Source organism: Carcharodon carcharias, chromosome 20 (genome assembly GCF_017639515.1).
Source record: "Carcharodon carcharias isolate sCarCar2 chromosome 20, sCarCar2.pri, whole genome shotgun sequence".
NCBI classification, from domain to species: Eukaryota; Metazoa; Chordata; class Chondrichthyes; order Lamniformes; family Lamnidae; genus Carcharodon; species Carcharodon carcharias.
Genome location: NC_054486.1, coordinates 65,916,942 through 65,942,294, shown reverse-complemented (window position 1 = coordinate 65,942,294; position 25,353 = coordinate 65,916,942). Strand labels below are relative to the sequence as shown.

Below are 25,353 nucleotides of genomic sequence, written 5' to 3'. Positions count from 1 at the left end.
ATATCCAACCTAACGTTACCCTTGCTGACCACAAGAAGGTGAGAAACAGGGAGGCTGGCCTCCATGAGAAGCAACAATGTTGGCACAACTCCAGACATAGGGCCAAAACCCTAGAGCCCCTAATGGTGGGCCAGAGGGTTTGGATTTGGGATTGTAAATCAGAAGGGGTGGTCCTTCAAAGAATGGAGCACCCACGGTCACACCTGGCCCAAACACCATCTGGTACATTCCGATGCAAGAGGAGAGCCCTGATTTCATTGGTGCCCACAAGAGCACAGGTCTTTGATTACCACATGATGTGGAATGGAGATCCCAAAGGTACTTTGAGCTGCTTGCATGATGCTGACCCACCCGAGGATCCAATTCAAGACCACCTGCCCCATGTAGCAGCCACAACCACGCGGTCCAGGAGCATAGTGAAGGCACCACAAAGACTTCACCGCTGACTGGTGGATTTTGCGAGGTGGAGATGGTAGAGCCAATGCAGTGTAAGTAGTTTAAAGTAAATGCAATGTAAATAGTTTCAAAAATAGTTAACATTGTATTAAAGAAATTGATAGTGTACTTGGTCGGGGGTTGTGTAATGGGTAAATGGGATAGTTATGGTAATAAATGATGTAGACCACGAGGTAACTGACATTAGCAGTCATGTGCAAGAGACTCTGTACAGCAGATAGAGCAGGCAACATTGAGAAGCGACATGCCTACTTTGTAGCTCATCATGTGTACATAGTGTAAATCAGGCTTGTCCAACATGCGGCCCGTGGGCCAGATGTGGCTGCGAAGCTTCTCTATGTGGCCCCTGGAGCCAGTTTTCAAAATTCCAGTCAAACAGGTGAGATTCAATGGCAGGTTCTGCATGGAGAGCTACTCATCCAATTCGAGACTGTTTCTTTCCTGCGTTTGCTGCTGATAGGCTCACCAGTGACCACCTGTACAAGGAAGTTCACAAAGATGATTAAGATGTTTGGCTCATCTAATTCATTTTTCAATAGAAACCTATAGTGTTCCCATCAGAGCATCCAGCTGCCGGTTGAATTCTCCCAGGGTTTTGGCTCAATTACTCTACTCAGAAGACAGTCCCAGATATTAATCAGTGTGAAGGAATGTTTTCTGAACTTACTTTTTTTAAAAATAATTTTATACATATGACCCCTTCTCTTGCAGTCATGGTTTAATTTACAACAATTCTCCGGATTAACTATTTCTCTTACACTTAGTATTTCATTTGGCTCTTTTTCCTTTCACGCCCAACCACCACCGTATCCCCCCAACCACCCCACCAAGGTGAAAAATTCTCTTCAGTCAGGCTTATCATGTAAAATAAACAGGTTTGGCGATTTACCATTGGCCTTATCTCTGTAGAATGTTTATCTGTCTGCCTCAAGAATAAAGAAGAGAGAATATGGAGCATGTAATAGATCACAGTATCCAGTACACACTATAAGAAGGTCTTATTGTTACAACTTCGAACTCACATGATCACGTTACTAGAGACATGGCAGTAATGGTACCCCCAAGATTGTAGTGCCACTGGGCTTGCTTTATGGGAATACCCAGTGACACAGAGCCCGAGAGAATGGCTCAAATCTTCCATGGGGTGGAAACCCACTGGAATTGGATTGCTACTCCACTCCTTTTTACTTACCTAAGTCTGGAGCTGCACACTTCTCACCCGGACCCTCGACCCAGGCCTGCTGAGAAACGTGCAGTGTAGCTGCTCCTGGAGGCCTTCAGTGCAGTGCAGGGTTGTTGTGGGGGATGGGGGACAAAGCCACACCCCCTTTTATGGCACTAGTGTAACATAAACCGATAGGTTTAAATGTCCCAGCCACTTTGACAAACAGTAGCAGCAGTGTGTACCACCAAGATGCACTGCAGGAATTCACCAAGGCTCCTTAGACAGCACCTTCCAAACCCACAACCTCTAGAAGGAAAAGGGCAGCAGACAAATGGGAACACCACCACCTGCAAGTTCCCATTCAAGCCACTCACCATCCTGACTTGGAATTATATCGCTGTTCCTTCGCTGTCAATGGGTCAAAATCCTGGAACTCCCTTCCTAACAGCACTGTAGATGTACCTACACCACATGGACAGCAGCGGTTCAAGAAGGCAGCTCACCACCACCTCCTAAGGGCAATTAGGCATAGACCACAAATGCTGGCCTAGCCAGTGACATCCGCACGCCCACATCCATGAACAATGAGAGCTTCCTTTTTTTGCCTTATCTTAGTCTGTAAACCCTTGACATCAAAGAGGTTGTGGATGCTGAATAATACAGGGGGTGGGGGGGGAGGCAGACTGTATGACTCCCTGGAAAACATGCCGGCGTAGAGCCAACATGCTCCATGCCAACCTCCCCCGCAGCCCTAAAGCACTACAGGGTTGACTAAAAAGGGCTAACTGGCCGGCAGCTCCACAGTCCCGGCAACACCAGGAAGGCATCAGTGGCCACTGCTGGGACTGCTGGTGAAGTGAGGACATCAAGGCCTTGGATCCCTGGAGCAGGTAAGTCCGGGATCTTGGGCTGGGAGTGTTTGGGTAGATTAGGCAGAGGAGCAGTTGGGGAGGTGAGGAGGGGGGCGGAGGGAGGGAGCAGATAGGAAGGAAGTTGGGGGGGTTCAACCTTAAAGGGGGCTGCTCCGCGATCGGCAAAGGGCAGCCCCCACAGAATGACCCCCCTTCCTTCCCGCCCTTTAAACATTTAGGTTTAAAATCAGGCTTCCCGCTCATGCCCTGCTGCCCATGCCAAATGTTTTATGGTGTGGGCAGTGTATTATCAGGGTCAATTGGCTTGATAACAAGCCTACTTGACTCTTAACTGTTCATTTAGATATGGTGGGTGTGCTGCCGTATTATGGGGGCCGGCTCGGGGGTGGCTGGGAAGGTGGTGGAATGGGTGCCAACCCCATTTTATGTGCCACCACCCCCCCACCCCCACCCCCCCCAACACCCGTGGGAAACATGCCTGCTGAGAGGCACATAAAATTCAGCCATAGATTTGGGAGTTCTACCCCATTACTTATGCATGCCAGTCCCACTGTCTCCAAGGTTTGAGCAACCATCAGACAGTACTTAAAGAGACTGCTGGAGGATGACCACAAAAGCAATGTTGTTTGCTTTTTTTAAAATTAAGAGATTTTCAAATACTCCTCAAGGCCTTGCAAAGATTTTCCAGCTTATTGTGTTCTGGTCTTGTTACCACCACCACCCCCAGCATGTGCTCCTCCCAACAGGCTTAATCCTGGTACATATGACCACCAGCTGATCTTCTATCTCAGGAAAGCAGTGAGTTGCAACACTGCATCCATTTGCCATCCATTGCTTGCCATGGAAAAACATTAATGGAACGGGCCTCCTGGATGCCACTTTGGATGGGTACTGCCAACATCATGCCTGTTTGGCGCCCAAGTGGAAAATCCCCTCTTACAACTTCTTACATTTAAAGTGTGGTGTAGGAAGGTGAAATCACATGATGGAGAGCTGTAATGCATTCTTTGAAAAGGTGAAATGACTTGACAGAGTGGACAGGTTTCAACAAGAAACAGGTAAATATTATTACAGAGAGCTTTTCATGCGCTACATGCTCGATCAGGACTCGTCAGGAAGCCCCAACCCCAGGATTGCCCATGCTTAGGGCTCATTGGCTGGAGCATACCAGGATATCACGTGACCCCTGATAGACAGCAGGAGGGGCTATACCCAATGTTACATTTCCTCCCCACTTGGCTTTTTTTTACAATTTTTATTTACAGGGAAACATTGAATATCCAACAATATACACGTATAACATCAGGTAATTAACGATCAAGTCTCTGAGGTGCTCTCCTTATACCGCTAGAGCAGCATAGCTCTACAGCTTGAGGTTCCTCAACAGGATCTAGAACTGCAGCATGAGGCACATCATTAGAAGGTGGCAGTTTTGGGTTTGGCAAATCTACAGAGACATCAAGCATGTCTATCCTAGGTCAATCTGTCACCTCAGGAATTGATGTTTCAATGTTAATCACACGCAGAATAATTGGGTGTTAGAATGTCTCTCTAACACAAATATGATCCACGTGCTTACAAACGATTCTATCTTTCACCAGTACTTGGAAATATAATAGACCAGTCTCTAAGATAACGGTCCCAGGAACCCAATAAGGTCCACTTCTAAAATTTTGCATGAATACTGTGTCACCGGCACCAAATGTGTGAGTTTTGCTTTGCATATCATGATGCAATTTTTGATAGCTCTGAGTCTGCTGCACCTTCCCCTCTAAATTTGGAAACACCAGACTTAACCGTGTATGTTGGCAGCATTTCAGCAATAATTCAGATGGTGTTGAGCCTGTAGTTGAATGTGGAAATGTATGATAACTGAGAAGAAAGTGGGAAAGCTGAGATTCTAGCGTACCTTCTCATAACCTTTTCGTACCTGACTTGAAAGTTTGCACAGCCCTCCTGGCTAAATAATTTAATGAGAGATGGTAAGGAGCTGTTTTAATATGTCTGACTCCATTCAGATTCATGAATTTCTGAAACTCTGCGTTGGTAAAGGCTGTGCCGTTATTAGAAACGACAATTTCAGGTACACCATGTATGCTAAAACAGTGACGTAGCTTCCTGACAGTAGCGCTCAATGTTGGTGATTTTACTTCATATATATCCATCCATTTAGATTGTGCATCACGGTCAATAAAAACATGGTACCTAAGAATAGTCCTATGTAATCAATATTCCGTCTAACCCAGGGTCCACTAAGCCACTCCCACAGATATAGTGGAGCTGAAACAGGAAACTTCTGCTGTTGCTGATAATGGAGACAGTACTTGACTATGCTTTCAATGTCACTGTCTATGCCTGGCCACCAGACATAGCTTCGTGCAAGCATTTTCATCTTTGATATGACTGGAAGCATGATGTGAAGCTCTGTCAAAAGTGGTTCTCTGCCTTGTGATGGGGCAACAACTCGATCTCCACAACAAAATTCCACCTTGACAGCTTAACTCTGTTTCTGGCTTGGAATGGTCTCAAATCTTCAGATACGGGCGAATTTGACCATCCTTACAAAACAAAGTCTCTGACTTTTGACAACATTGGATCTCTCTTCGTCCAATTTATAATTTGCTTCAGGCACACAGTTGAAGAATCCAGGAAATTTTGTAATAACACCAATTTTTGTGGAATAGGAGCATGTACAATGCTTTCTGGTAATGGTAGATGACTGATTGCATCCGCATTAGCAACGTGTAAGCTAGGGCCAGTGCATAAAGGTATACACATACACAGATAATATCAGAACCCAATGTTGAACTTTTGCTGAGGCCACTGGCGGAATGGCCTTATCCTCACTGAGTAAAGCCATTAATGGTTTATGGTTCGACACAATGGTCAAATGTCATCCATCCAGGTACTGGTGGAATTTCTTCACTCCGAATGCCACCGATAAACCTTCCTTTTCTAGCTGGGAATGACCATTCTCGGCCGTGGAGAGGGTTCTGGAGACATAGCCAATGGGTCTTTCTGATTCATTTTCCAGTCTATGTGATAACACTGCTCTTACACCAGAAGGAGAGGCATCACATATTAACTCTGTGATGGGTCGTAATGTAACAATAAACACGATGAATGCAACAGTTTCTTAATTTTCACAATAGTTTCTTCCTGTTGTGAATTCCATGACCAACGGTGATTCTTTTTTAACTAGTGTAATAGCGCCAACACAGTTGATAAGTTAGAGAAGAAGCGGCTATATTAGTTGATCATACCCAGGAAGGACTTGAGTTCGGTAACATTGGATGTTGAGGGTGCGTCTTTTATTGCCTGAATTTTCTCTTCTACCGGATGCAATCCCATGACATCCACCCTGTGACCCAGGTAAGTAACTTCTGGTGCCTGACATGTACATTTTTCCCAAAAGCCAGCTTCCATGAACCTTCTTAGCACCTCCTCCAGGTTGGCCAAGTGTGTCGGAAAATCCAGCTAACTTCAGAAGCAGCCTTATTCAGTCATATAAGAAGTTTGCAATGTTGCTTGTGCCAGCAATATTAGGAGCCAGTTGGCTATTCAACAGGCTAGATATTGTTGTTTTAAAGGAACTTAAGTCCTTATACAAGTTTAAAGGTTACTTGTTCCATACCATTCCCTTTGATGCCAAATGACATGAAGTAGTGGTGGAGTCAGTATGAAACCAATTACATACACTCAGACAGACATCATTACAGTACTTTCAAAAATAAGACTGTATATTGACTGACCTTGCAGCCCACACTGTGGTTGATCGTTTCCAGGGAGTGTCCTGGTTCCAGAAATTTCCTGGCCTAATTCATCCACACACCAACAGTGGCCTGTACTGCTGTGGCACTGCAGATGCCTGAAATTCCCTTCTGCATCACACTGAGGAATATGTACTCCGAAAGCAGGTCGAGCGCTATGCATATTGAGCTCTGCTTGTATTTGATCTCGCTGCTCCACACAAGCAGTTTTTGGATATTCAGTTCGTGCTAATCAAGTGAAAAGAAAGAATCCAGATTTCAAAATACCACACAGGTAAAAATATAAAGGGCAATGTTTGAGCATTTAGTGTAATTTTTGTTATCTTTCCATTCCACGAATTACTTCACAAAAACAGAAAATGCAACATCTGTTCCACGATAAAGCTTGCATGAGCGTAAAATGGCTACATTCACCAAATCAACTGAGATCTCTTTAAATGCTCTCTCTCATTTACTGTCTGTAATGATTGTTCTCAATCACTTTTATTGAAATTTTATGTCAAAGTAACACAAAATCCAATCTGTCAATAAGTTTATTTAAAATCAGAATGAAAGGCTCAATGTTTTTAACAGATAGGAAAATCATATTATATTTAGTCATTCAATACGAACATACTTATATACAGGTACCAATTAAAAATATGCAAATGTATAATTTAATACAATTTTACAATTGCAAAGTTTAATTTCAATTATATCTGACAAACATTTTCACCCACCAGAGAAATCTATTTTTGACCTAGCTTTTAAATCAGTTCCTGAATGGTTTAATGAAGGTGGAACATATGCTTGTTCCTTAAATGCTGTTTTAAAATGATTTTGTGCGGCCAGGGGAAGTATTAAGGAATTTTCACACTTACCCCATAAAATCAACTCCACATCTTTCCCATCCTCCCCACCCCCAACAATGCCGTTCCCTGGAAAAGCCATCCCCTCCCCCCACTTAAATTGCTTACACCAGTTGGGCAACATGTGTATCCTACACCCAACCAGTCAAGTAACTTGCCGACAGAATGTTAATAAGCCCAACCATGAAAATGGTTCAGAATTCCGACCGCTTCCATGAGGGAGGTGTTGCTGGACACTCTCTACTTGTCTCCCATCCAATGTAGGTGAGCAGGCTGAAATCCGGCCGGAAAATGTTCAATCCACTTCCATGTCACAGCTGCTCCAAATGATAGTAACAGGCGCTCAACAGCCACAGGTATAATGAATGCTTAATTAATTTAGCTTCCCTGAAATTTTCAAGCAACTCCCTAGTTGCATCATAATTATGTGTTCAATGGTTCAGTGATAGCACTTTTGCCTCTGAGTGGGAAGGTTGTGGCATCAAGCCACACTCCAGAAACAAGATCAAGGCAAACACTTCAGTAGAGTTCTAAGGGAGCACTTAAAAGTCGAAGGTGCTGTCTTTCAGATAAGATGCTAAACCAGGGTCTCATCTTCCCTCTGGGTAGATGCAAAAGATCCCAAGGGACTATCTTGAAGAATGGAATGGGAGTTCTGGCCAATACTTATCCCTTGACCATTGCCTAAAACAGATTATTTAGGTACTATTACATTGCTGTTGGCAGAATCTGGCTCTGTGCAAATTAGCTACTGCGTTTCCTACATTATAACAGTGACTACGCGTTAAATGTGCTTCATTATATTGTAAAGCACTTTGAAATCCTCAGATCAGAAAAGTTGCAATAGAAAAGCAAGTCTCTTTTTTCAATTTTTGCTACAAATATGGTGATTTTGCTTCATTAAAATACTGACTGACCTGGCAGTCCACAGCGAGGTTGACCAGTTCCAGGTGGTGTCCTAGTCCCAGAAATTTCCTGTCCCCTTTCATCCACACACCAGCAGTAGCCTGAACCGCTGTGACACTGCAGAGGCCTGAAGTTCCCACTTTCATCACATTCAGGGATATGAAGTCCAACAAGAGGTTCAGATCCATGCAGGTTCAGCTCTGCTTGCAGTCTCTCTCGGTGCTGTTCACAAACAGTCTTTGGTCTTTCATTGGTTGCTAATCAAACAAAAAGAGAATGGTTTTGGAACTATTATAAAATAAAAGTACAAATCTCTCAGGTTGTAACTTCGGCTGGTATTTTCCTGTCCCTCACGCCAGCAGGATCTTCCGGTCCCACGGATATGAACAGACATTTCGATGGCTTGCCGGCCCCACCAAGGGGGAACCCGCTGTGGGGGGCTGGAAAATTCTGGCCCTCTTTTCTCGTATGCTGCTTGTTGTTACTGGTCAATTTAAATGAAAGAAAATATACCTAAGGCATTTTACATTTCAAAGTAAGAGATTTAACTTTGCTCATATGTTTAATTTCTCACCTTAAATTGATCTCAATTCTACCATCACCAGAGATACACTTGTACCCATAAGAATTTAGTATTTTCAATTAGTGTTTTACAGTTTATTGCTGAGTTAGCCATAGATTTTTGTTAAAACTTGTTATGATCCCCAAAGGCACAAATAACTCAAAACAAGATTGAATTCCCAGGGACCAACGGAAAGGAATTGCATGACAAGATTTCAAGGCTTAAGACTTTTACTGTAACAACAAACTAAAAGCAACTTTAACTAAATAATATCCAATGGACAACTCATTATCTAAACGACAGAAAGATAACCCTCGTTAATGTCTTAATGCAACAGTAAGCCAAAGCTGCATGTAAATATATAATTATAATACAGCACACATTCCACAGAATTACACTCTTTATAAGATACAGTCAACAGTTACTCCCAGCTTCCAATGGGTTCACGTTTCCCCACCTCTCTGAGTCAGATTGTGCTCTGACTGTCAAAAGGCCCTTCCCTCAGTTTTCGGGCAATTCCCAAACCGAGTACCAGCAATAATGTCTACTCCAATGATTTCTCCTCCTGGTCTCACCAGGGAAAATCTTCCAGAGTCGTTAGATTGACACAGGAAGCACCTTTTCAATCAGAGACCACCCTTCCTCCCACGTTCAGCCTGGTAGCTCACCGAGGATCAACAGCTTTCTCCTCTCTGCTGCCCACACCAGCTGCAGCCCTTTGTCTCTGTGAGACCTCTCTTTCCCTCTCTCTTTCAGTCCAAAATGCTCAGAGGCTGAAAGTCTGTTCCTAGTCAGTCTAGTTGCTCTCAGTTTTGTTTTCAGGTTGAAATGCATTTCAACAGCCTCTGGCCTGGGCCCTTACACCCCATGGTAACCAAGCCATACAGGCCTGTTGTCAAATAGATGCCTTACCAGATCACATGACTCTCTCTACTGCTCCATTTTACCTTGAATTAAAGAAACAGTCCAAAATGTAATCGTCTTATAAAACCTCACATTCCTAACAAATTAAAATACTGACTGACCTGGCAGTCCACAGCGAGGTTGACCAGTTCCAGGTGGTGTCCTAGTCCCAGAAATTTCCTGTCCCCTTTCATCCACACACCAGCAGTAGCCTGTGCTGCTGTGACATTGCAGAGGCCTAAAGTTCCCTTCTTCATCACACTCAGGGATATAGAGTCCTACAATAGGTTCAGATCCATGTGGCCTCAGCTCTGCTTCCAGTCTCTCTCGGTGCTGTTCACAAACAGTCTTTGGTCTTTCATTGGTTGCTAATCAAACAAAAAGAGAATGGTTTTGGAACTATTATAAAATAAAAGTACAAATCTCTCAGGTTGTAACTTCGGCTGGTATTTTCCTGTCCCTCACACCAGCGGGATCTTCCGGTCCCACGGATATGAACAGATATTTCGATGGCTTGCTGGCCCCACCAAGGGGGAACGCGCTGTGGGGGGCTGGAAAATTCTGGCCCTCTTTTCTCGTATCCTGCTTGTTGTTACTGGTCGATTTAAATGAAAGAAAATATACCTAAGGCATTTTACATTTCAAAAGTAAGAGATTTAACTTTGCTCATATGTTTAATTTCTCACCTCAAATTGATCTCAATTCTACCATCACCAGAGACACACTTGTACCCATAAGAATTTAGTATTTTCAATTAGTGTTCTACAGTTTATTGCTGAGTTAGCCATAGATTTTTGTTAAAACTTGTTATGATCCCCATAGGCACAAATAACTCAAAACAAGACTGAATTCCCAGGGACCAACAGAAAGGAATTGCATGACAAGATTTCAAGGCTTAAGACTTTTACTGTAACAACAAACTAAAAGCAACTTTAACTAAATAATACCCAGTAGACAACTCATACTCTTAACTACATTAAAGATAACCCTCGTTAATGTCTTAATGCAACAATAATCCAACGTCACATATGTATACATTACAGCACACTTTCCACAGAATTTCAGTCTTTATAAGAAACAGTCAACAGTTACTCCCAGCTTCCAATGGGTTCACATTTCCCTGCTTCTCCGAGTCAGAACGTGCCCTGACTATCAAAAGGCTCTTCTCTCAGTTTTCGGGGAATTCCCAAACCGAGTACCAGCAATAGTGTCTACTCCAATGATTTCTCCTCCTGGTCTCACCAGGGAAAATTTTCCAGAGTCGTTAGATTGACACAGGAGGCACCTTTTCAATCAGAGACCACCCTTCCTCCCACGTTCAGCCTGGTAGCTCACCGAGGATCAGCAGCTTTCTCCTCTCTGCTGCCCACACCAGCTGCAGCCCTTTGTCTCTGTGAGACCTCTCTTTCCCTCTATCTTTCTGTCCAAAAAGCTCAGAGGCAGAAAGTCTGTTCCTAGTCAGTCTAGTTGCTCTCAGTTTTCTGGTTGAAATGCATTTCAACAGCCTCTGGCCTGGGCCCTTACACACCATGGTAACGAAGCCATACAGACCTGTTGTCAAATAGACGCCTTACCAGCTCACATGACTCTCTATACTGCTCCATTTTACCTTGAATTAAAGAAACAGTCCAAAACATAATCATCTTATAAAACCTCACATTCCTAACAAATGAGGGGTGCATCTATCAACAGCATGTTGTCCCCGATGATGTAACTGGAAGTGGGCACTACTTCTGTTCTCATGCTTTCTCCCCATTTCCCATGTGATTGCAATTGAAATTTAAAGTACTGCTGGCATGCATGGAGACTCATGTGACCACGCGGTGTGGGAAGATTTTCAGTGGTAACACCCACTGTTAGCTGACAATGCAGCAGCTAGAGGCAGGCTACAAAAGAGTCTCCTGCTCAAACAGTGAGGCTCTGCATCACAGTCACAACTTTCCTGCCAATTCCATTGCCATTACCATAAGACTTATTAAGAGCACAAAGGTGGCACAGGTACTTTCAAATTTAAATTTCAATAGCAAATATTTCACATTACATTGGTTTCACTTTATTCATGTGTTCATTATTGTTATTTGTTGAGACTAGCTTAGTCAGAGGGTAAAATGGATTGGCATGCTTCATAGTTGGCACACCTTGATGGTTACAGGCGCATTTCCTTTATTTCAGAAGAAACAATGTTGTTTTTAATTTTGTTCACTCTTTATTGAATGTTCATGTTATTATCCAATGTTGTACTCGTCACTCTGTGGGACACGGCTCAACTTGCAGGCTCAGCTGGCCCTCCCTTCTACACATTGTAAAAGACATTGTCTGAGATCACTCTCAGTGGGAATAATTGAAAGGTTGTAGGTGACCAGGAAGCCCTGTAAGGACTCGGCCTGCCAACTCGCTGAGATGGACACACATTTGGACAGTACTGACTCCGCCATTTAGGCCCCTCATTTTCTTACCTTGACTGGCTGTTCCCACCAAACTTGCCACCATACCCGGAACATCAAGCCCCCCTAATTCACTCTTCCGTGTCCCTAACCCTGCCCTCTGTCCCCCATTGGATCCCTCTTCCATTCCTCAAATCCCCTGACCCTACCTTCTGTCCAATCCTGGATCCCTCTTATCTCCTTCCTGACCCCAAGCCCACTCCACGCCACCCCCCTCATCACTGCCTCACCCTTGCCCATCCTGAGTCTCCATGAAAGCTACAATTCTCCTGATTCCCTCCCTTTGTGCCATAGAGTTCAACAAGGAAAATCACTGACCACACACGATTGCACAAAGCCGAATCGCCATCTTTAAACAAATGTGAATCAGGTGGCATGAGATTCTCGTGCGCCGTTGACTTTATCTTGAAGGTAGGGCGTAATTAAAACAAATGTCACGCTAATGAGTATTCATGCCATGCAAATGTGTGACAAGTGTGAAGCTGCCACAGGCAGGTGTGAGGCTCGACACCCTGCGAACATACTGCTGACCTTATCTCAGCATCTCAACCTGCCGTCAGGATATCGAAATTTTGCATCCTGCCTAATTCAGTCAGCATGTTTCCCCTCTCTTGTGGGGTTCCTAAAATCCGCCCCGTCCCCCCACAACCTCTATCAGCACCATTACACACTGCAGAAGTCGGATTTTCCATCAATGTTGTATAGTTTATTGCAGACACAACCCTAGATTTTTGTATCTATTTGGTGCATGTTCATTTTTGAGCATTATTATAGCAGCAATTATCTTGCAGGATTAAACTTGCTGGAGTATGATTGGAAAAGAAGTTTGTTTAGTAAAAGTGCTGGTATAGGATCTATTTTACTGGAATAGAATAGGGGAGAAAAATTTGATGTCAGATGACTTTGTATGCAGAAGGATTTAGCAGTCCTTGTACATGTTTCTCCAAGCTCCAAGTTAGACTCACAAAAAAAGTAAACTCTGAACTCCTCATTTTTTACAACAACACTGATCATTAATTAAAATACTGACTGACCTGACTGTCCACACTGTGGTCGACCAGTTCCAGGTGGTGTCCTAGTCCCAGAAATTTCCTGTCCCCTTTCATCCACACACCAGCAGTAGCCTGTACTGCCATGACATTGCAGAGGCCTGAAGTTCCCACCTTCATCACATTCAGGGATATAGGCTCCAACAAGAGGTTGAGATCCACGCAGCCTCAGCTCTGTTTGCAGTCTCTCTCGGTGCTGTTCACAAGCAGTCTTTGGTCGTTCAATGGGTTCTAAACAAACAAAAAGAAACTTTTATGAAACAAGAAGATAAGTCACTCAAATTGGGTCATGTACCATTGATTTCTTGTCTATTGTCAGCAGCTGCATTATAGAAAAAAATTCATAGTTAAGCCAACACATTTTAACGTGCAATATAACCGATACTCATTTTCTCAAACAAAAACTGAATTACCTGGAAAAACTCAGCAAGTCTGGCAGCATCGGCGGAGAAGAAAAGAGTTGACGTTTCGAGTCCTCATGACCCTTCGACGAAGGGTCGAAGGGTCATGAGGACTCGAAACGTCAACTCTTTTCTTCTCCGCTGATGCTGCCAGACCTGCTGAGTTTTTCCAGGTAATTCTGTTTTTGTTTTGGATTTCCAGCATCCGCAGTTTTTTTGTTTTTAACTCATTTTCTCAATTGATTTCCACCATTATCACCACCAGAGTTACAACAGTAAACAATACAAATCTGATTATCAATGGATGATATAAAGTTTATTGCAGACACTACCTGGATTTTTATCTGTCATTGGAAAAATGATCTCTTGTTAGCATTATTATGAGGAACTGTTATAACAGCACTCACAAAATTATTCTTCGTGGAGTGTAATTGGAAATAATTTTCTTTGATAGAATGTAATTGCGTATGATTAATTTACTGGAATGTAATAGGGAAGAAAGTTAATGTCAGGTGGTTTTATGCAACGAGATTTGGAAGTCCTGGTGCATGAAACACAGGACGTTATTGTATAGAATGCTTTGCCTTTATTGCAAAGGGGTTGCTGTATTAGAGTTAGGAAATAATGCTTGAGTAGGACATTGGTGAGACCACAGTTGAAAAATCAGAGTTCAAAGACAGTTTGTTTTTTTTTTTGGGAGCATAACTTGGAGCTTGGAGAAACATGTGGGTGAAATTTATAGAAGCTGGTTATCATGAGATCAGCTGATATAGTCATCTGTTATCTCCTGTATTTACATAGTGCCTACTCACGACAGTTGAAGTATTGGGTAAGGCTTTACTCACCTTACCCACGAAGTATATACTTGCCTTGAAGGTGGTAAAATGGAGGTTCATTAGAATGATTCCTGGGAAAAGAGGGCTGTCCTTTGAGAAGAGATGGAGTAAAATGGACCTAATTGCTTTGAGGTTTAGAATAATAAGGTATGATCTCATTGAACCATACAAAATTCTTAATGGCTTTAGGTAGATGTGAGAAGCTCTTTCCTATGCTCGGTGAGTCTAGGACTTTGGGTCCTAGCAACAGGATAAAGGATTGGCCATTTAGGACTGAGATGAGGAGAACTCTCTTCACTGAGTGAATTGTTAATCTTTGGAATTCTCTTCCCCAGAGCACTATGGGTACACATTTAATGGGTATTTCAAGACTGAAATCTGTAGATTTTTAGGCACTAATGGAATCAAGGGATGTGGGAAAAAGGAAGTTAATTTAGAAGTTCAGCTTTGATCTTATTGAATGGCCAAACAGGCTTGAGGAGCCATTTGGCCTAATCCTGCTCCTATTTCTTATGTGTTTACAATGGTTTTAGTAAGTAGTTAAAATTTTAGCTAAAAAATGTTTGATTTCTGTTTTTGCATTCATCTGTTACTTTTCTGATTATTTTTATTTAATACTTTATTCATATATATATATTGTGTATTACATCTACTTCTGAATCTTAGAGCAGAATTTTCCCAAAATCGGGGGTGGGGGGAGAGTTCAGGAGCGGGTGCGCCTCTGATCAGCTCCCCTGATCGGGGGCACGCCGCCATTTTACGTGGGTGGGCCAATTAAGGCCCGCCCACCGTGACTTCTGTAACGAAGCGCTACGTGCTCTCTATGCGGGCGGGGGAAGATTCCCTGAGCCGAGGGTGCACTCTTTTGCGCATGAATATTGAAAATTGAAACAGGGCAGGGTGACTTAGGGAGTTCCGCCCGCCCGAGGTCATCCCGCATTATTTTACGTGTCGGCGAGTGGGCCCCGCCCCCACTTACCGACCGGGAAATCGAGGCTTTAGAGTGAAGATATACTAGTCTGGAAATAAAGGGTGAATTAATTTGGTGAGAACAAGGAAGCCAGAGGCACAGCAGTAGAAAAGGGAGATCAGTTGACATGAAGGAGTATGAGGGTAATGTGAGCTGGGAGACAACCAAAGAGAATGTTGGGACGGATGGGGGGTAATAATCAGGAAAGATAATCAGACTTTTTGGATAGAAATGGATGTGGTCAGACCTTTTGTTCCTGTCACACTTACAGCACAATACCAAACAATAGTGATAGGCACTACGTACACACAGGAAATAACAGGTGACCGAATCAGCTATTTCCATGATAACCAGCTTCTGTGAATTACACCCAGGTGTTTCTGCAAGCTTCAAATTAGAGTCATTTACAGCATAGAAGAAGGCCTTTCGGTCTATCGAGTTCATGCAGTCTCTCCTTGGAGCAACCCAATCAGTCCCACTCTCCAGTTTGACCCCATAACTCTGCACATTTTTTTTGTTTCAAGGGCCCATCCAATTTCCATTTGAAATCATTGGTTGTTTCCATTTCCACCATCCTCGTAGGCAGCGAGTTCCAGGTCATTGCCACTCACTGTGTAAAAACATTCCTCCTCAGATTTCTCCTGCACTTTTTGCCCAAAACCTTAAATCTGTGTCCCCGAGTCCTTGAATCATTACCTAATGGGAACAATTTTCCCTTCTCTACGTATCCAAACCTGCCATAATCTTGTACACCTCTAACAAATCTCCTCTTAATTTCCTCTGCTCCCAGAACAATCTCACTTTTCCAGCTAGCTTGCTACCACCACAAACACATCCTGCAGGTCTGCACACAGTTTCCAGGAAGTGTCCACGACTTCGACATTCTCAGTCGGTCACAGATCCCTGGAGTCTTCCAGGGTCCACAGATGCTGCAGCGTTGGCTACCTGCAGAGGACCTGGCTGATGACACCTGTGCTGCGGCCTCAGACTGCAGCAGGGCGAAGAAATAACAAGGCTCATGCTGCAACTCAACTTGGTGGAACAAACCATCGGGATGTTGAAAATGAGGTTCTGGTGCCTAGACCAGTCTGCTGGAGCCCTGTAAAACAGTCCACAGAGGGTGTCACGCATTGTTTACATCTGCTACACCCTTTACAACCTGGCGCTGCAACAGGGAGAAGAGCTGGCTGAGGAGGAGATGCAGGAGCTGGGGGTCTCTTCCGATGAGGAGGATGCCGATGGGCTGAGGGTGAGGAGGTCCTCAAAGGCGATGATGATGGGGGTGAAGCCCTCGGACTGGCCAGATGTGGTAGGCACACTCAGGAGGCCGTCATAGCTGCTAGATTTATGGAGGATGATGACGACATGCAGTGAGGAGACACCATAGATCCTCACATTGCATCAGTGAAAGTTTGTCTCCAGTCTGGCTTATGGCAATGCATATACCCCCTGTGATAATGCTCCTGTCATGGAGATGCAGTGGAGGACCTAATAGTCACTCAAATCCAGGAAGATAATGACGACATGCCATGAGGACACTCCATAGATCTTCACACAACCTCTGAGCATGTCTGACTCCTGTCTGGCCGAGGGCAGCTCACTTGCTCTCTGTGATCAGGGTCATATCATGGAGATGCAGCCATGAAACTTGAAAAGCACCTGATCCTTTATCTTCCTTCAGCACCTGACCCCTTTAGGAGCTCAGTGTCACTGGTCGGGGATGCTGAAGAGATAGGGGCCAGCCCCACCTTAAAGGTGCTGAGAGCACACAGAGAGAATGAGAGAACTCTGTGGTACCTGCCCACTACATTCTGGCAGCAATGACAAGCACCATCGAGGTGCAGGCATCAGTAATGTTTCCAGGGCGTGTGAGGCCGGACATCACTTCGGTCTGAAGGCTGCACAGAGTAAAAGGGAAGAGGCCTTGGACTGAGACACCTGCCTTGATCTTGTGCAGAAAGATTTCACATCTGAGTGACACGAGCACTACTAATCAGAACAAGGAACCATAGGCAGGGAGACGTTCTTGGGAGTTCATCGACAATAGTGAACATCATGTACAAGTGATTGACACCCATGCCCTGGCTGTGCAACTACATCTTCTTAACCCGTGGTCGAGTTCTGGTCATAAACCAGCTGATTGCCGCCATGCTGTGGTACCGGCTGGTCACTTTGACCCCTCCCCCGGACTTTGTCACGAAAATCCAGAGAATGCTCGTCGACTTCTTCTGGGACGAAAGGTTGCACTGGGTCGCTGCTGAGGTTCTGGGTCTCCCGCTTAGGGAGGGCGGTCAGGCGCTGGTGTTCCTTTGCATCCTGGTGGTGACTTGCCACCCTCAGGCCCTGCAACGATACCTTTACGTTGAGCCCCATCCGAGATGGTGCGCCCTGGCAACATATTTCTTCTGCCAGGTGCACGGCCTGGATTACAATGTGCAGCTCCTGTTTATAGAGCTGAGGGGCCTTCGTGGCTCCTTGCAGGTGTTGGACGTCTTTTACCAGGACCTGATCAAAGTCTGGAACATGGTCGCCTCGTGACGCAGCTCTCTCCTGAAGCAGCTGGAGACACTTCCTACCCTCAAAAACAAATTAAAGACTCTTTGAACTCATTCTTTACTAAAAGGTCGATCATTTTGCTTAACTAAAATACTGACTGACCTGGCTGTCCACACTGTAGTCGACCAGTTCCAGGTGGTGTCCTAGTCCCAGGAATTTCCTGCCCCCTTTCATCCATACACCAGCAGTAGCCTGTACTGCCGTGACATTGCAGTGGTCTGAAGTTCCCTTCTCCATCACACTCAGGGACATGGTGCCCAACAAGAGCTTGAGATCCACGCAGCCTCAGCTCTGTTTGCAGTCTCTCTCGGTTCTGTTCACAAGCAGTCTTTGGACGTTCAATGTGTTCTAATTAAACAGACAGAAACAAATACAAAACAATGCACAAATGTCTCAAACTGTCATGTAACATCATTTCTTCTGCACTCCTGGTGTCACCAGTCTATTTATAGGAAACAAATTATATCTAAGCCAATACATGTTAACATATTTCACGCCTGATTGTCTTAATCAGCATTTCAAATTATTTCCATTTCTAACACCACCAGGGAACCATCTGTACACAGCAGAATTCAGGTTTGCAATGAGTGTTAATATGTTTATTGCAGACCCTACCCCAGATTTCTGTATCTGTAATTTGATATATGTCCTTTTATGAGTATTGTTGTGAGGAACTGTGATATCAGCAATATTCTCACAGAAATATTCTTCCTGGATTGTAACAGAAAACAATTTTCTTTGGTAGAAATGTAATTGTGTATGATTAATTTACTGGAATTTAATAGGGAAGAACATTGACGTCAGATGATTTTGTGCAAAGAGATTTAGAAGCCCTTGTACATGAAACACAGGACATTAGTGTGCACGTACAGCACACAATTGGGAGGCCAATAGAATGTTCCCCTTTATTGCAAGGTGGTTGGAGTACAAGAGGAAGGAAATGTTGTTTATAGAGGACATTGATGGGACGACAGTACTACTTGGAGTTTTACTCTCTTTCCCCATGAAAGATTCATTTGCCTCAGGGTCGGTGCAATGAAGGTTTACTAGATTGATTCCTGGGAAGAAGTCATTTGAGAAGAGATTGAGCAGAATGGGCACAAATGCTTTGGCGTTTAGAACAATAATAGGTGATCTCATTGAACCATAGAACATTCATAAAGGCTTCACAGGTAGATGTGAGTGGCTGGTCTGTCTAGAATTTGGGGTGCTAGCAACAGGATAAGGGATTGGCCATTTAGGACTGAGGTGAGAAGAACTCTCTTCACTCAGTGAATTGTTAACCTTTGGAATTCTCTTCCCCAGAGCACCATGGGTACACATTTAATGGGCATTTCAAGACTGAAATCTGTAGATTTTTAGGCACTAATGGAATCAAGGGATGTGGGGAAAAGGCAGGAAAATTGAATTAATTTAGATGTTAAGTCTTGATCTTATTGAATGGCCAAACAGGCTCAAGGAGCCATTCGGCCTAACCCTGCTCCTATTTCTTATGTGTTTACAATGGTTTTAGTGAGCAATTAAAATTTTATTTTAAAAATAAAATGATTTTGCATTCATCTGTTACTTTTCTGATTATTTTTATTTAACCTTTATTCGTACATATATTGTGTATTACATCTACTTCTGAATCTTAGAGTGAAGATATACTAATCTGCAAAATTTGAGTAAATGGTGAATTAATTTGGTGAGAACAAGGAAGCCAGAGGCACAGCAGTAGAAAAGGGAGATCAGTCGACATGAAGGAGTATGAGGGTAATGTGAGCTGGGAGACAACCAAAGAGAATGTTGGGACGGATGGGGGGAATAATCAGGAAGGATAATCAGACTTTTTGGATAGAAATGAATGTGTTCAGACCTTTTGTTCCTGTCACACTTACAGCACAATACCAAACAATAGTGATAGGCACTACGTACACACAGGAAATAACAGGTGACCGAATCAGCTATTTCCATGATAACCAGCTTCTGTGAATTACACCCAGGTGTTTCTGCAAGCTTCAAATTAGAGTTATTTACAGTGATGGAGCAATAGAGTCATTTACAGCACAGAAGGAGGCCATTGTTGCCCACTGAGCTCATGCAGGCTCTCCTTGGAACAATCCAGTCAGTCTGCTTCCCCATTCGATCCCCGTCGCCCTACAAGTTTATTTCCTTCAAGAGCCCATCAAATTTCCTTTTGTAATAATTGATTGTTTCCATGAGCAGTGAGTTCCAGGTCATTGCCACTCACTGTGTAAAAATGTTCCTCCTCATATTTCTCCTGCACCTTTTGCCCAAAGCCTTAAACCTGTGTCCCCTAATCCTTGTATCATCAGCTAATGGGAATAGTGTTTCCTTATCTATGTATCCAAATCTGCCATAATCTTGTACACCTCTAACAAATCTCTTCTCAATCTCCTTTGCTCCCAGGAGAATAATCCCACTTTTCCAACCTAAACTTGTAACGAAAATTCACCATCCCTGGAACCATTTTGGTGAATCATCTCTGCAGTCTCTCAAGGGCCCTCACATCCTTCCTAAAGTGTGGTGACCAGAACTGGATCCAATAATCTAGTTGGTGCCTAACCAGAGCTTTATACAGGTTCAGCATAACTTCCCTGCTTTTGTACTCAATACCTCTATTTATGAAACCCGATTGGCGGGATTTTCTGCACCCATCCTGCCATCGTGATCTTCCGGTCCCGCCGCAAGTCAATGGACTTCTGGCTGGGGCTCTGCCTTGCCCACAGCTGGTTCCACCCGTGACATGGCCGGATAATTCCAGCCAAGATCACTTATGCTTTGCAAATCTCCCAAATCTTGCCACCTTCAAAGTTCAATTCAAATGCACACCAAGGTCCCTCTGCTCCTGCACATTATTTGGGACTGTGCCATTGGGTGGAGTTTAATGGAACCCACTGGAATGGGCATGATGGCAGGGGGACCAGGAGAATTGGCCGGGTGTCTCTGCATTTAATTCCCTGCAGCAGGAAAACCATCCTGCATTTTGGGGGTATGGGAAGGGCCCTTTGCAGGAATCCCACCCGCTGGCGGTGGGATGTCAATCAGGCTTGTTAATGAGCTACTCGATTGCACTTAAATAGCATTGGGCCTCCTGAGAAAAGCAACATGGGGTTCCCACTAGATCTCCCAACAGGCGGGCAGACCGTCACACAAACTAAATTCTGTTCATTAGTGTATTTTGCCTCTCCCTATCCCTTCTTCCAAAATACATCACTTCACACTTTTTATTAAATTCAATTTGTCACTTGCCTACCCATGCCACTAGCCTATCTATGTCAAATTTTGCTATTTGTATCATTCTCACTGTTTGCCTCTCCTCTGAGTTCGTTGACATCAACAAATTTTGAAATTCTGCCATGTATTTCAAGATCCAATTAAGTTAGATGTAGCAAAAACAGCAGTGGTTCTAGCACTGACCCTTGGGGAACAGCACTGATCATTCTCCAGTCTGAAAAATAACCATTTAGCATGACTCACTGTTCTATATCCCTAAGCCAATTTCTTATCCAATTAGGCACTGATCCTCTGGTGCAATGAGACTCAATTTTGTAAACCAGCTTTTTCTGTGGTATTCTGTTAAACTTAAATAAAATCCATATCAACAACATCCACCACATTTCCTTCATCAAATTTCTCTGTTATTTCATCAAAAAATTCAACTGGATAAGTCAAGAATGAGCTGCATTTTATAAAGCTGTGTTGGCTATGCTGTCCATGTGTCTGTTGATTTTTTTCACTTGACTGTTGATTATTGTTTCTAAAACTTTACCCACTTTTAATGTTAAATGAACTGGTCTGTAGTGCACTATCTAAACATTCTTCCTTGAATAAGGGTGCCACCTTTTTTTATTCTTCCATAGGATGTGGGAATTGTTGGCAAGGCCAGCATTTGTTGCCCATCCTGACTTGCCCTTCAACTGAGTGACTTGCTCGGCCATTTCAGAGGGCAGTTAAGAGTCAACCACACTGCTGTAGGTCTGGAATCACTTGCAGACCAGATCAGGTAACGAAAGCAGTTTTTACAACAATTGATGATAGTTGTCCTGGTCTGAGGCTGGCATTATATTTCAGGTTTTTATTAATAGCATTTAAATTCCATTAGCTGCCTTAGTGGGATTTGAGCCCGTATCCTCAAAGCATGAGATTGGGCGTTGGGATTACTAGTCCAGTGACATCACCATTAAGCACTGACTCCAGTGCTCACCCCTCTCAATTTATAATCTTTGCTACTGCCTCATGTGCTGTCACTTGCCCATTCATGACAGGATGTGGACTGCACTCCTTCAGGGTAACGTCACTCCCAGCAGTCTCCAACACTGAGTTCGAGTTTGAGAGTGGCACACACCCCAAAGATTCCTGCATTTCCTGCTTCTTCCTATTCTTCCTGATGGTGACCCACCAACTATCCTGAACTGAGCTTGACTGGAGGGGTAGCCAGCTCCTGGAACCTACGATCCAGGAAACTCTCCTCTTCGCTGATGCTTGGCAATGACTCTGGTTGCCCATCGAGCTCAAAAATCCTGAGCTTGAGCTGAAGCAGCGGAGAGATTTCCTACTCTCAAAAACAAATGAAGACTCTTTGAACTCCTGATTCTTCACTATAACATTGAACATTTTGCTTAATTAAAATACTGACTGACCTGGCTGTCCACATTGTGGCTGTCCAGTTCCAGGTGGTGTACTAGTCCCAGGAATTTCCTGTCCCCTTTCATCCACACACCAACAGTAGCCTGTACTGCCATGACATTGCAGAGGCCTGTAGTTCCCTTCTTCATCGCACTCAGGGATATAGAGTCCAGCAAGAGGTTCAGATCCATGCGGCCTCAGCTCTGCTTGCAGTCTCTCTCTGTGCTGTTCACAGGCAGTCTTTGGACGTTCAATGTGTTCTAATTAAATAGGCAGAAAATGATTTGAAATGATTACAGAATAATGCACAAATGTCTCAACTTGTCATGTAACATCATTTCTTCTACACTCCCAGTGTCACCAGTCTATTTATAGGGAAGAAATGCTATCAGTGCCAATATATTTTAACATTTTTCACATGTGATTGGCTTAATCATCACTTCAAATGGTTTCCAACTTTAACGCCACCAGGGATCCATCCGTACACAGCAGAATTCAAATTTGCAATGAGTGTTATCAAGGTTATTGCAGGCCCAACCCTAGGTTTATATTTCTATAGTCATTTGGTAGTACAGAACTTGAGTATTGCTGAAAAAAGAGACATATTGAAGGTTATCATTTTGCACTCATCCGGACACTTCGCAAGAATACCAATAAAGGGAGAAAGCAACAGGTTATACTGCATGTGAAGAGTGTGCTGATTGGCTGGCAAGTGGAGTCTGATTGGTAGAGGCATTGCCATGGAGAATGCACCAGTAATGGTGACTGACAGTTAATTGCTGAGCATTGTCTGAATTTAAACCAGGCAGCATCAACCTGATTGGTCAAGGCATTGCCCTGAGGAATGATTCAGCGAATGGCTGTCACTTATTTTGTTTAGCTGAAACAGGCGCAATGTATGTCAATGTTCCTACTGTCTGCAAAGAACAGAAGGGCCCTGTGTACTAATATATGTAGCTTCCAGTACACACAAATGCGCCACATTGCGAGTCCGACTGACAATCTTAAATTGGTTATCAGCGTAATTCATAGCACATTGAGGATGATTTAGCAAATGTTGTCTAATTGTGGAACCACATCTAAGTTGGACACTGTGCTTTGAGCTTTGTAAGCACAGGCTGATTGGGTAGGATCTGTACTTTGCCCATTGCAAACAGTGGCTGGGACATGCTGTTTGATATGATCCGCCAGTCTTTGGGACATATGGCCTCCATACCTAGCATCACACTGGCACTGAAATTCATATACCACATTGCTCATTTGTGTGATAGCTAGAATGTCATTTTGGCTTGACAGTAGCATCCTGTTAATGGTGAATACCACTCCTGTTGCTACGACATATTAGCAGTATAAAACAGCTAGCTTCACCTGTTGCTGAAATTGCGGTAGACCACGGTAAAGAATCTCCTGGCAGATTTCTCAACTCGTACTTTAAGGAAAGGGAGTTCATTTGATTGCTCCATTTCAAAGGTGAATTTGAGTGCAGGATGGAGTCCATTAAGACATGTAAGGAAATTATTACATGCAGCTACGGATTTATATAGAGCAGACGTATCATCCACATATCGGAAAGATGCGAGCAGCCGGACATCAGGTGTCATTCCATCGAAGAACAAACCCTCTCAATTCACAACGTCTGCGTATGTATGGGCTGTCCAAGACACACAAAGGTGATGTCCCTTTGTACCATATCTTATCTATGACCGGTTCCGCATAGCATCAATTGGCCAACTGGTTGGGCGAATTGTTACAACCAGTTTTGACCAAGTTTTCCACTAGACAGTGAAGGATTCTTTTACATACATGAAGGCCAAATAGGCAGACAGAAAAAACATGTATCCGCCTGTTTCAGCTGAACAAAATAAGTGACAGCCACTCAGTGATTCATTCCTCAGGGCAATGCCTTGACCAATCAGGGTGATGTTGCCTAGGTTAAACTTCAAACAATGCTGAGCAGTTAACTGTCAGTCACCATTACTGGTGCATTCACCATGGCAACGCCTCCACCAATCAGAGTCCACTTGCCAACCAATCAGCACTCTCTTCATATACAGTATAAACTGTAGCTTTCCTCTTTTATTGGTATTTTTGCAAAGTGTCCCAATAAGTGCAAGATGACAAGTTTTGACATGTATATATAATTGGATAAATGTCCTTTTATGAGTATTGTTGTGAGGAATTGTTATATCAGCAATTTTCTCGCAGAAATATTCTTCCTGCAATGAAACTGCAAACAATTCTCTTTGAAAGAATGTAATTGTCTATGATTAATTTACTGGAAAGTAAAAGGGAAAAAAATTGATGTCAGATGATTTCATGTAAAGAGATTTGGAAGTCTTTGTGCATGAAATACAGGACGTTAACATGCAGGTACAGAACAGAATTGGGAAGTCCAGTAGAATGTCTGTCTTTATTGCAAGGAGGTTGGAGTATAAGAGTCAGGAAATCTTGCTTAAGTAAGATATTAGTGAGGCCATAGTACTATCTAGAGTTTACTCTCCTTACCCATGAAGAATACATTTGCCTTGGAGTTAGTGCAATGAGGGCTCATCAGATTTATTCTCGGGATGAAAGGCCTATCCTTTGAGGAGAGATTGAGTAGAGTGGGCACAATTGCTTGAGTTTAGAACAATAAGAGATGATTTCATTGAACCATAGAAAATTTTTAAGGGCTTCACAGATAGATGTGAAAGGCTCTTTCCCATGACTGGTCTGTCTAGAACTTGGGATCAAAGCCACAGGGTAAGGGATTGGCCATTTAGCCCTGAGGTGAGAAGAACTCTCATCACTGAGAGAGTTGTTGATCTTTGGGATTCACTTCCCCAGAGGTCTGTGAATACACACTTGATTGGTACATTTGGGACGGAGATCTACTGACTTTTAGACACGGAGGGAATCAAGGGAAAATGGCGGGAAAGTGGAGGTCAGGATGATCTCATTGAATGGCAGAGCAGGCTCAAGCAGCCACATGACCTACTTCTAC

At 43.5% G+C, this 25,353-nt stretch overlaps 1 protein-coding gene across 4 annotated transcripts in view; it reads right to left on the bottom strand.

Annotated features, from left to right (window-relative positions):
* nid2a (nidogen 2a (osteonidogen)) overlaps nt 1–25,353 on the bottom strand; it is a 173,045-nt gene that overhangs the window by 23,721 nt on the left and 123,971 nt on the right. For 3 of the 4 annotated variants that reach the window (XM_041214945.1, XM_041214948.1, XM_041214947.1), the window contains 6 exons: nt 22,385–22,630; nt 17,841–18,086; nt 12,961–13,206; nt 9,605–9,850; nt 8,029–8,274; nt 6,246–6,491 (listed from right to left, as the gene is read on the bottom strand). In XM_041214945.1, coding sequence (XP_041070879.1) covers nt 6,246–6,491; nt 8,029–8,274; nt 9,605–9,850; nt 12,961–13,206; nt 17,841–18,086; nt 22,385–22,630 — 1,476 coding nt within the window. The remainder of the gene's footprint in view (nt 1–6,245; nt 6,492–8,028; nt 8,275–9,604; nt 9,851–12,960; nt 13,207–17,840; nt 18,087–22,384; nt 22,631–25,353) is intronic. The other variant, XM_041214949.1, reaches the window with a different exon arrangement.